We start from the raw sequence: 12,772 nt of genomic DNA, 5'->3' as shown, positions 1-12,772 counted from the left end.
TCTACTATTTTTGCAGGCAGGGCATTCCACGCCCTTACTACTCTGAGTAAAGTATCACAATGAAGCCAACCGGAAACTGGTAGTGCAGCACCTCATTCTGCCTTGGGAGCCTACAACCTAAATGCGGACTTTACCAGTTTGAAAAACTCCCCACCCCTGGCCAACCCTCCTTTCATCACTGCCTCCTTGACCTGACGCAACCTGTCGATCTTCTCTCCTACTTATCCGCTCCTCCCACCTCACTGACCAATCCCTACCATTCCTTACCTGCATTCACCTATCACCATCCCACCTATCTTCCCCAGCCCCACCCCTCCTCTCTCTATTTTGGAGCTCCCTTCCCCCTCCCCCATTTCTGAAGGAGGGTCCTGACCCTAAACATCAACTTTCCTGCTCCTCTGATGCTGCCTGGTCTGCCGTGTTCCTCCAGCACCACACTTATCTCTGACTCCAGCATCGGCAGTTCTTACTATCTCCAGTTTGTTTAGGATGCTTATATTTTTATCAAGTCTCCATCTCACTTCTACCTCTAGTCTTAAATGGAACTTTTTTGCATATCTAACATGAAGACAAAAATATTTATTCATTACTTCTGTCATTTATCTATTAACTTCCCATTCTCACTCTAGAGGATCATCTCTCCCTTAAATACTTGTACAAACGCTTGCTACCTATTTTTAGAATTCTAGCTAGCTTCTACTTAACACTCTAATCCATATTCTGCAGCATCTTATTAATTTTCTACCACAAAAACTCAATTGATCCATTCTTGTCAGCCAGTTCATTTCAGCTGACTCAACTTTCATGTCCATAGTTACCCTGATTTATCTTGAAAACACTGGTCCGAGACCACTCTTCTTTCTAAGCCAAATTCTAAAATTCAATTGCATTGGTGCTGCTACTCGAGGTGTCTTTACACTGAGGTCAGTAGCTAATCCTGTGACATCACATAAAAGGGAACCACCCTGTCCACAAGACAAAATCTTAGTCAATATTTGACACGTGTGGCACAAATATTATGACACGCTTATGATGTGGAGCTAGACTTGAACCCACAAGCTTCTGGATTCTGGAACACAACTGCACCAGGCTCAAAGAATGCTACAAGGAAACTCAACAAGCTGGATACATCCTTTATAAAGTGTTTGTTACTGAAGCAATCCATGTTCAAATACAGCAAGACCTGAACAATATTCAGGCTTGGGGTGAAAAACCACATAATGCCAGGCAACGACCATTTTTAATACAAAACAATTTAGCACACTGCCCTTGACATTCAATGACATTACCATCACGGAATTCCTCACTATCAACATCCCGGGAGTTACCATTGACCAGAACTCAACTGGACTAGTCATATAAATACAGAGGCTGAAACAGCAGGTCAGAGACTAGGGATCCTGCAGCAAGCAACTCTGATGACTCCCAAATCCCATCCACCAGGAACAAGTCAGGAGTCCAACAGGTACAGCTCCAACACCATCCAGGACAAAGCAATTCACTGGACAGGCACCAGTGGTACTATCTACAAGATTCACCACGGTTCCTCAGACAACACCTTCCAAACACACAACCATTACCATCTAGAAGGACAAGAGTAGCAGATATACAGGAACAACGCCACTTGCGAGCTCCCCTCCAAGCTACTCATCATCTTGACTTGGAAATATATCACCATTCCTTCAGTGTCGCTGGGTCAAAACCCTAGAATTCTCTTCTTAAGGACACTGTGGGTCCACTTACAGCACATGGACTGCAGCAGTTCACAGAGGCACCTCACCACCACCACATTCTCCAGGACAATTAGGGTTGGTTAATAAACAGCCCATGCAGTGGTGTCCACATCCCATAAGTGAATTTAAAAAAAAAAGTGATAGGGAAGAAGCGATAAATTTGGAAGTTGCGTAAAGGTCTGCATTTTTCTGTAAATTTCTGATCAACATATGATTAGGATTGCTCATCACAAAATATGTTGACAAGTAGATGAATCAATGTTGCTGCAAGAGGCTTTCCTGGCACCAATAACACAAATGCCTTCAGTGGAGTTTAGTGTGCGAAACTGTGATCTTGAATGCTTTGGCAGGAGGAACAGAACAGCAGCATATTATTTAAATGGTGACTCAGCACTCAGAGATACATGGGATCAGCGTACCTGGTACATGCCGCAAGACATTGAAATTACTGGCTCTGCCTGCAAGCTAAAGACAAATGGAACGTTGCCATTTATTGCAAGGGGAATGGAACACAAGTCTGAAAGATTTGCTGGAATTACACAGGACTTCGAGGTGATCATATCTGAAGTGAGTGCAGTTTTGATGATGTTATTTGAAAAGGAACACAACAGCATAAGAGACAGTTCAGAAGCGATTCTGTTGAATTTAAAAACGCCCAAGAGTGATTCATTTGTGGGATGCGAGTGTCCCTGGCTGGACCCAGCATTTATTCCTGTCCCTAGTTGTCCTTGAGGGGGTGGTGGCAAGCTGCCTTGCTAAACTGCTGTATAGTCCATGTCCTGTGGGTTGACTGACATTGCCATTAGGGAAGGAATTCCAGGATTTTGACCCAGTGACAGTAAAGGAACTGTAATATATTTCCAAGTCAGGATGGTGAGATGCTTGGAGGAGAACTTGCAGGTGGTAGTGTTCCCTTGTATTTGCTACCCTTGTCCTTCTAGATGGAAGTGGTTGTGGGTTTGGAAGGTGCTATTGAGGATATTTTGTGATTTTCTGTAGTGCACCTTGTAGATAGCACACACTGCTGCTACTGAGTATTGGTGGTGGAGGGAGTGGATGCTTGTGGATGTAGTATTGATCAAGCCGGCTGCTTTGTCCTAGATGGTGTCAGGCTTGAGTGCAGTTGGAGCTGCATCCATCTAGGCAAGTGGGGAGTATAAAGTTTTGGCAAAGATCTATCGCTCAGGTTGTGGGCGAGGTTGTTGACTTGCTCACTCAGCTGGCTTGTTTTCATTCAGACATTTCGTCACCATGCCAGGTGACATCATGAGTGGAGCCTCCGATGAAGCAACGTTATTCTATTCCCTTTGGAATTTATACTGTCCAGTCCATTATGGGGAGTACTGTCATTGCCGGTTTTGATCTGTATGGGTTTGTATACGGGGTCCAATTCTATATGTTTGTTGATTGCATTACGGGTGGAGAACCATGCCTCTAGGAATTTCCGTTAGTGTCTATGTTGGGCTTGGGCTACTAAGGTTACATTGTCCCAGTTAAACTGATGGCCTTCATTGTCTTGAGTGTACCGATATTAAGGAGAGTTCGTCGTGTTGTTTTGCTCTAGTTGATATTCATGTATTCTGATGGCTTGTTTTCTTCTTGTCTGTCCGATGTAATGTTTGTGGCAGTCATTGCATGGTATTTTGTAAACCACGTTGGCTCTATATGTTGCAGGGATGGGGTCTATAATCCTTGAGAGTATTTGTCGTAGTGTGGCTGTGGGCTACCACGATTCCCAGTGGTCTTAGGAGTCTTGTTCTCAGTTCCAATATGTTCTTGACGTAGGGCAGTGTGGCCAATGTGTTAGGGCTTACCGTGTCCGGTTGTTGTCTGGGCTTACAAGGATTAAAGACCTCATTCTCACAACATGCAGAACCAATGTGGTTTACAAAATACCATGCAACGACCGCCACAAACATTACATCGGAGACACAGGAAGGAAACCAGCCATCAGAATACATTAACATCAACTAGCACCAAAACGACACGATGAACTCTCCTTAATATCGGTACACTCAGACAATGAAGGCCATCAACTTAACTGGGACAAAGTAACCATAGTAGCCCAAGCCAAACATAGACACGCACAGGAATTCCTAGAGGCATGGTTCTCCACCCATAATGCAATCAACAAACAGAACTGGACCCCATATACAAACCCATACAGATCAAAACCGGAAATGACACTACTCCCCATAATGGACTGGACAGTATAAATTCCAAGCGGAGTAGAATAACGTTGCTTCATCGGAGGCTCCACTCATGTCGTTACCTGGCGTGGCGATGAACCGTCTGAATGAAAAGCCAGCTCGGTAAGCAAGTCAACAACCTCAAGTGGGGAGTACTCTCATCACACTCCTGACTTGTCTTGCAAATTCTGAACAGGCACTGGGGAGACAGGTGGTGAATTACTCGCTGCACTATTCCTAGTCTCTGACCTGCTCTTTTAGCCACTGCACTTATGTGGCAAGAGTAGTTGAGTTTCTGGTCAATGGTAACCCCCCAAGATGTTGATAATGGAGGATTCAGTGATGGTAACACCATTGAATGTCAATGGGGCAGTGATTAAATTGTCTTTTGCCGATGGTCATAACCTGGCATTTGTGTCACACAAACGTTACTTGCCACTTGTCAGCCCAAGCCTGAATATTGTCCGGATCTTGTTGCATTTGGATACAGACAGCTACAGTGCGAGTCACTACGAATAGTGCTCAACAGTGCACAAATCATCGTCAAACATCCCCGTTTCTGACTGTATGTTGGAAGGAAGATCATTAAATGAAGCAGCTGAAGATGGGTGGGCCTAGGACACTACCCTGAGGAACTCCTGCAGAGATGTCCTGGAGCTGAGATGATTGACCTCTGACAACCGAGATCATCTAAGTGCCAGGTACGATTCCAACCAGTGGTGAGTTTGCCCCAATACTCAGATTGTAGTTTTGCTAGGGGACCTTGATGCCACACTCGGTCAAATGCAGCCTTGATGTCAGAAGCTGTCACTCTCACCTAACCTCTGGAATTCAAATCCTTCATCCATGTTGAACCAAGGATGTAATGAGGTCAGGAGCCGAGTGGCCCTGGCAGAATCCAAACTGGGTGTCACTGAGCAGGTGCTTGATAGCACTGTCAATGATACCTTGGGTTACTTTACTGATGATCAAGAGTAGAGTGATGAGGCAGTAATTGGCTGGGTTTAATTTGTCCTGCTTTTTGTGTACAGGATCTACTTGGGCAATTTTCCACATTGTCAGGTCAATGCCAGTATTGTAACTGTAGGAAGAGCTTGTCTAGGGGAGCAGCAAGTTCTGGAGCACAAGTCTTCAGTACTATTGCCAGAATATTGTCAGGGCTGTAGCCTTTGCAGTATGCAACCATCTTGCCATCATGTACAGTGAATCAAATTGGCTGAAGACTGGTATCTGTGATGCTGGGGACCACTGGAAGAGGCAGAGTTGGATCATCCACTCAGCACTTCTCGCTGAAGATTGCTGCAAAAGCTTCAGCCTCATCTCTTGCACTGATGTGCTGGGCTGGGCTCTTCCATTGTCGAGGATGGGGATATTTGTGCAGCCTCCTCCTCCAGTGAGTTGTTAAACTGTCCCCCACCATTAACTGACTGGATGTGGCAGGACTGCAAGGCTTAGATCTGAACTGCTGGTTGTGGGATCACTTAACTGTATCACTTGCTGCTTATGCTGTCTGGTGTGCAAGTAGTCCCGTTTGGTGACTTCACCAGGTTGAAACCTCATCTTCAGGTATGCCTGGTGCTGCTCCTGGCATGCCCTCCTGCACTCTCCACTGAACCAGGGTTGATCCCCTGGCTTGATGGTAATGGTTGAGTGGGGGATATGCCGGTCCATGTGATTACAGGTTATGGAAAAGTTGTGAAATTCTGCTGCTGTTTAGCTTATCGTAAGGAATATTGAACAAGCTGGTCTGACGTGCATTTAAGTATAGAAAAAGGAAAGAAAAATGATTGAAACATACAAGATTCAGAGGGAAGTTAATAGAACAGCACAGAGTGTGCTTTTTTTCCTTCATGTGGGTCTTTCCTATGGCATTCCAATTCTAGATTAAAGCCAAACTGAATTGTGTAAGCTATGTTATCTAACTATAACAATTACACCTGACAGTTTAAGGAAACTCCAGAAATTGCTTCATAAAACAATCTCTCCAGCCCCAATTTCTACATCATTTTAATATTGCTTACAGTGGAAACACAGTATTACCAACTTAAAAATTTGCAATCAAATGATGCTTATTACAAATTGTATGCAGACTCACAGTAGTTATGGGTAAAACATACCAATCGAAAGTCCATGATTGCTTTGGCCAAAAACTTGCCCAAAAATCGCAATTTCATTTTCACTTTAGCCACATGTGCCGGCTTTGTATTCCTTCCGAAAGGGACAGGGAAAAGGCCCCGTGGATTATGGATGTATCTGGTCCCTTCTTGGCTACCTAACAACACAATTAAGGTAGTTAGCTGACAAGCAATTTTATCCTTGCTTCAAAACAGTTCTGAATAACTGTTTACAATACAGCTGGTATTGGCTGAGAAACAGGTTAAGAATAAAGCAAGGTCATAAGAATCCAGAAAAAGTTGACACACAAGCATTACAGTCAGAATCAGGCAGGATCTGCATACAGCCAGTATTGCATCACACCAGGATTTAAGCATTTGTAGAAATGATCAGCAGCTTGTAGTTCAAAACCTCATGTAAATGTGACAATATTGTTACCATACAAGTTATCATGAACACTAATTTTATATTAGTTAGCTGCTAAATGCAGGCTTCTGTTACACCTTGATGCTTGTGTAAAGTTATTCATTTTAACTTAGTTAATTCAAACCGCACGTGTTTCATCAGAATTATGCAGCTTAAGAGGAAGGAATGAGAGTATAAAAATGGTTATGGTAACTCAAAGCATCGCTAGTAAAAGTCAGGCACTAAAGCTTGGAATATCGTTTAGATTAGTTCACGAAGCTGTATATTTTGCATTGCACCAATTCAGACAGACTGCAGCAGTGAACAAAAATCGAAAAAGGCAACTACAGTGCAAGCTACCAGCCAATTACAAGATCACCAATATTTCATGGATCACTCAAGAGAAAACTCAATTGTTTTTGTTGGGTACATCCTCAGCATTTCAGGCTATTTTCAGAATACAAGTGCATTTGTGGAACAAAAAACACATTCAACAAATGTCAAAAGCCTCATGTTCATTTAAGTAAATGATGGCAGATACTGGAAAACCATAAAAACCATAGTTGCTAGACCCACGTTTCCACCATTTTCAGTTTTACTTGCTTTAATTAGCAAAATAAAAACTTTGTATAATGAAATAGTAATTCCAAGCTTCATAATATGATCACAACCACTTTTGTTTTAAGTTGAATTCATTAGCTGACAGCAGGTAAAAAGGATGAGTTTATTATTATTTTCACAATTTTATTGGACAGATTGTACCTTTAGGATGGGACAGTGTGACTTCATCTCCCCGCCACAGACCCAGATCAGCTCTCTGCAGTTCCTGAGATACAAGTGCATAGAATTCCAATGTTGGACCTAGGCCCGTCCCAACCTAAGGAAAATGTTAGCTGGTGTTAGAAAAGTTGAAGTGAAGGTTAAGTTATCATTAACAGGATTAAAATAATTGGGCACAACAAATATACAAAAATTATAAATTCTGACTAAATGTGAGTCAAAGTTAGGCTTACTTCATTTTCATATTGAATCTCCAACATTGCCCGTGAACTTCCTAAATCCTGCATTACCGATTCTGCTTGTTTTAACAACTCTTCCCTGTTCACAGTACGCTGCAAGGGGAATTAAAAGAATTAACAGTTGGAATAGAATTATCTCCTAAGGCCTATTGAAAGAGTGATGATTGTTTAAAACTCCTTTGCCAATTTTCTAAAGAGATGGATTGAACACTGGAGTACATTTTTACATGGATCATTTTCAGTGAAGCAGCCAAATATTTTGGAGACCATGTGACATTGGTGAACAGCAGCTAAGGAGTTTGACTTTGGCTGAAATATCCAAAATAGCAGAATCACCAATAATTTCCCTTGCATAAATCAGGGGGAATCCAGGAAATTTTGCTGTAATTTGTACTAGCCCCCAGATTACTAGATTATTTGAGTTCACAGATAACCAACTGATTACTATACAACCATCAGGTTAGCGTGGCCTTGAGAAATCTCTCTGAATTGGCACTAAGTAAACCGTATGTTAAATTCTTTCTGAAATGCTCTGCATATTTCTGCTCACACAATGATAGAAAACATTTGCCAGTTTACCACCTCCTTCCTCACTATCCAAGGATTCCCACACACAGCAATTTACCTCCACTTCACTCAATCTAGTCGACTGCATTTGCTGCTCACAACGTGGTCTCCTCTATACTGGAGAGAGAAAGCGTGGACTGGACTACCACTTTGCAGAACACCCACGTTCTGTCCACAAAAACACCCACGTTCTGTCCACAAAAGTGACCCAGTGCTTCAGTTACCTGCCATTTCAACACTAGTGTTCCTGACTAACATCTGGGTCTTGGGTTTGCTGCAGTGCTCCAGCGAAATTCAATGCGAGCTGGAAAAACAGGACCTCAGTTGCTGCTCGAGGACCCTGCAGCTTTCAGGATTCAATATCATGTTAGTTCATTTTTGGGTGTGAACACCACCTTCCATCTCCTTCACCCACCCCACACGTCGTGACATGGCTGCTTTCAGCACAGCCAACAGATTTTCTTATTTTCACGGTCTGCATTATCAGGCTTCTCTTTTTCCTGAACATCCATCCCTTTGTCTCCCTGTCATTCTCTCTCTCTGGGCTCCAGCTTTGCCTATCTGCTCACTCCTCTCCTCCACCCCCATGCCTGTCACCACCCTTTCTTAGCTATTATCAGTGCTGAACGGTCACTGGACTTGAAATGTTAGTTCTGCTTTCTCTCCAGATGCTGCCAGACCTGCTGAGTTTCTCCAGCAATTTGGAAAAGGATTCTGCTTCTATGGAGGGAGAGGACTACAGGGTGGCAAAATGATTTGGTGATGGTGATCAAAGTACCAGTGAAAACGCAATAAAGGGTCTGCAAAATAAAATCATGAGAAGGTTTTCCCTCATGTGTGAAGAGACCTACATTCAAGTCTCGCTGAAATAACAAATTCCTAAAAGAAAATTCCCTGTAGTCACCTACAAGGATTATATTAAACTTGCAAAATCTAGTGTCTCCGAAAATAGAACAATTTCTCTAAGTTTTGTTGAATGTCATGTTGAAAAGTATCCATTACAACTTTTTCAAAATTTGTTTTATTAATCTCTGCAGCATGTACATTGCCTCATCAGCACCCAGGTACATATTGACAGCAGTTAAGTGGGTCATCCTTGACTATCTTGCCATGCCGTAGAAAGCTGACTGATGTTAGCTCTTCTCCCTTCAAGTGACATAATGAGCAGGAATACACCAGAAGGTCCCATTTTTGATTGTACTTTTCTCCTAAACACACTTGTTTCTGATAGCTTTTCAACATTAATAAAATATTACAGAGAAACACTTTCAGTCCTGCATGCCAATCCAGAAATTAACGAAAGGACTAAAATAGCAGAATTAGTCCTTCAGTTCATCATGGTTTTCTTTTTAGACGATATTTTTAGAATTACATACATATTACAGGTAACAGCAGATAGTACAAAGCTCAAGTAATAGTGAAAAACTGTCATGTTAAGCTGCAACACAGGCATTTACCTTTTTCCGATCCAAACGAGGAGCAACTCTGCTATCTTGCGAATCAGACTGATTGATTTCTGGGTTAGTATCTAGTAATCTCTGCATGGCTCGATCTCGATCAAACGCAGTCACATAGAACAGCATTTGCCGTGTGTCGAATGGGAAAAAAAATGGGCTAAAAAACAAAGATCATTGGTGACCTGCTTTTTAAATTCAGAAAAAAAAAAATTACAAGTCATTTAATTCTTTACTGTTCTTGTTAAGCCAAACTCAAGACAAATTATCTTCAACTGGAGTCTCATTTACTATTTTCCATTCCCTTCTTCAGCAGAAAAAGGAGATGCCACTGCACTGAAAACCAATTTGAAGTTACAGTAAGATGTATTCTGACCTTGCAGTTTAAAGAAAATGTTGTTAGCTTTAACACGTCACTCGAGCTGCAGTTATTCTGGACTGTATAGTTTCCTGAAATTTCTGATATTATGTGAAATGTCCTATGAACTATCTGAATAACAAAGAACAATAACAGTACAGGAACAGGCCCTTTGGTCCTCCAAGCCTGCACTGCCATATGGTGCCCCTCCATTCTAAAACAGTGTTCATTTGTAGGATCCACATCGCTCTATTCCCTTCCGATCCACATATATGTCCAAGAGCTTCTCAATATATATAATTTGCTGTTTAATACGGTCATGAAATCCAATTAGAAGTTGATTTTTTGTGCAACCTTCAGGAAAGTAACTTGGTAATTCCGCTTAAACTCCGCAAAATATATTGGATTAACCTTACAGGGCTCTCCAAACTATCTAGCTCTTGGGGAATTCCATGTGATTTCAACTATTCAGTTGATAACACAATCTAAATTCAGGTTACTTTATAAAAGGCTAAGTAAATGGGGGAGAAAACCACAATACTAATTTTTGTCTTTTTGAAGACAACATTCAAAGTCTAAATATAGCTATGTATTACAAATGTTTTTCACATTGTTAACTTACTTATCGATCTACGGGGTAGATGGCTGTTTTTATTATAGTATTGAACAGCAAATTCCATATTTAAACTAGATTGGAACATTGTTCAAGTATATCTGCTGCAAGGGAAAGGAAATAATTCGACTCCATCGTAATTTTACAAATCATCAACTCTGAACTTCTAGCCATAAATTCATTCATTTCGTGAATGAATTTAAAGATAAGTGAGTCAGGAATGGTAGGGAACTGACATGGCTGCAGGGCAATATGATGAACCAGATTATGTTCTTCACCCCAAGTTACCTTCCCACCTAAATGAACTGTGGTACAATTTTCTCCTTCTTGCAGTGCTTTCTTCCTGCATCAGCATTATTCAATTTTTAATGAAATGTGCAGTGCATTCCACATTCAGTGACAAGTTCATGGATAAAAGGTTATTCATAGACAACTGAAAATCAGAATTTGAAAATCTTTGTATAAAACCTAGCAATTAGTTAATTAAACACTATTAATCCAGTGGCAGAGGAGAAGGGAAGTAATGAGGTTTATTGCATACCAGGTCCTTCCCAATTCAGTCAACCAAATTGGTATATTTCCCGTCATAATAACCAGGGGATCTTGAAGTTGACGGTTAGCCTTTGCAGTTAGTTTGCTGTTAATCAATTCATTTGTTGGGATAATCTCTTTACACACTGCATTCTGTAAACAAGAAATCAAAATGTTAAAAGTGTGCATACATATCGAATATAGAGGTACAACTCAACAGCAAACTGCATGCTCTGAACAATGATTGCAATACCTTACCAGCCTGCACATCACATATGAGATGCTAGGGGAAGGGTAGTTCAGCATCTGCTCACCCATTTCTGAAACATATCCTTAAAATTTTCATAATTGAATCAACATTTTGATTTAAGTTATTACATCTTTCAAAATCTGAAATGGGAAGATGGACTAATGGTTTTGTGTGGGAATTAGTCAGGGTGTACCCTTTCTGAAACTTCGCACGCAGCGTTATGAAATAACATACTGACATTTAACATCAAAAACTAATCCACATGATTTTAAAGCAGGATGATTTAGAGGAGTTAAAATAAAACTGTCATCTTCAGTTGTTCAATACTCAAGGGCAAAAAGAAATCCACTGGGACAGGGAAAACTCATTGTACTCACGAATTGGTCACTATAAACATAATCAGTTAGGGAACCAAGGTGAAGGTCTCAGGTTATTGTGACTTGCACAATGAAAATGAATCACAAATGATACGGCTCATGATTTGGAGACTTAAAGGGCTTTACATACTATTTATTCTTTTTGGGGAATGTAGGCATCAGTGACAAGGTCAGCTTTTGTTGCCCATCACTCACTGACCTTGAACACAGTGGCTTGCTGGGCCATTTCAAAGGGTAATTAAGTATGATCCAATTAATTGAACTTATTTAAAACAAACAGAAACTGCTGGAGAAACTCAACAGATCTGGCACTATCTGTGAAGAAAAAGCAAACTCAATGTTTCAGGTCCAGTGACCCTTCATCACAACTGGACTGCCATCCTTCCCTTAGCAATTCATACATGCATTCTGATGAAGGTTCACTGGGCATAATGTTGACTCTGCTTTCTCTCCACAGATGTTGTCAGCTTCTGCAGCAACTTCTGTTTTCTTTTCAGATTTCCAGCATGTGCAGTTCCTGGATTTATTTTAAATTAAAATAAGTTCTACTAGCTGCTCTCAGCTTCCAAAATGTACAAGCGTACCACACAGACAGCTCCAAATGGTAATGTCGAATTTCTTTAGGGCAGCATGGTGGCTGAGCGGTTAGCACTGCTGCTTCACAACACCAGGAACTCTTATTCAATTCCACCCTCTGGCAACTGTGTGGAGTTGGCACATTCTGTGTGTCCGTGTGGGTTTGCTCTGGGAGCTCCAGTTTCCTCCCACAGTCCAAAGATGTGCAGGTTAGGTGGATTGGCCGTATTAAATTGTCCATAGTATTCAGGGATGTGTAGGCTAGGTGGATTAGCCACAGGAAATGCAGAGATACAGGGATAGGGTAGAGGGGTGTGGGTCTGGGTCGATGTGGACTCAATGGGCCACAATGCTTGCTTCCACACTGTAGGGATTCTACGATTTTAGGTACCTATTGCTGCCCAATTATGAAAGCACATCTAAAGTTGGAAACTGTTTACACTATTGCACATGATCCAGTCTTTGGGACATATGGGCTTAACACGTAGCATCTCAAACAAATTCATGTATCACATACCATACAGAAGCAACACGAGTGGTGTTTTTACTAACAGGATGCTGCCATCAGCCAAAATGAGTAAGCAC

At 41.5% G+C, this 12,772-nt stretch overlaps 1 protein-coding gene across 2 annotated transcripts in view; it reads right to left on the bottom strand.

The window, feature by feature from the left end:
• Nucleotides 1-12,772, bottom strand: part of LOC125484669 (E3 ubiquitin-protein ligase TRIP12-like) — a 52,648-nt gene that overhangs the window by 23,154 nt on the left and 16,722 nt on the right. For both annotated transcript variants that reach the window (XM_048604234.1, XM_048604235.1), the window contains exons 7-11: nucleotides 10,995-11,137; nucleotides 9,486-9,642; nucleotides 7,456-7,554; nucleotides 7,205-7,319; nucleotides 6,040-6,194 (exon numbers count right to left, since the gene is read on the bottom strand). In XM_048604234.1, coding sequence (XP_048460191.1) covers nucleotides 6,040-6,194; nucleotides 7,205-7,319; nucleotides 7,456-7,554; nucleotides 9,486-9,642; nucleotides 10,995-11,137 — 669 coding nt within the window. The remainder of the gene's footprint in view (nucleotides 1-6,039; nucleotides 6,195-7,204; nucleotides 7,320-7,455; nucleotides 7,555-9,485; nucleotides 9,643-10,994; nucleotides 11,138-12,772) is intronic.

The sequence above is a fragment of the Rhincodon typus genome, chromosome 13, assembly GCF_021869965.1.
Source record: "Rhincodon typus isolate 14 chromosome 13, sRhiTyp1.1, whole genome shotgun sequence".
Classification (NCBI taxonomy): domain Eukaryota; kingdom Metazoa; phylum Chordata; class Chondrichthyes; order Orectolobiformes; family Rhincodontidae; genus Rhincodon; species Rhincodon typus.
Note: the sequence above shows the minus strand (reverse complement) of the source record. Positions and strands in the feature narration are given on the sequence as shown.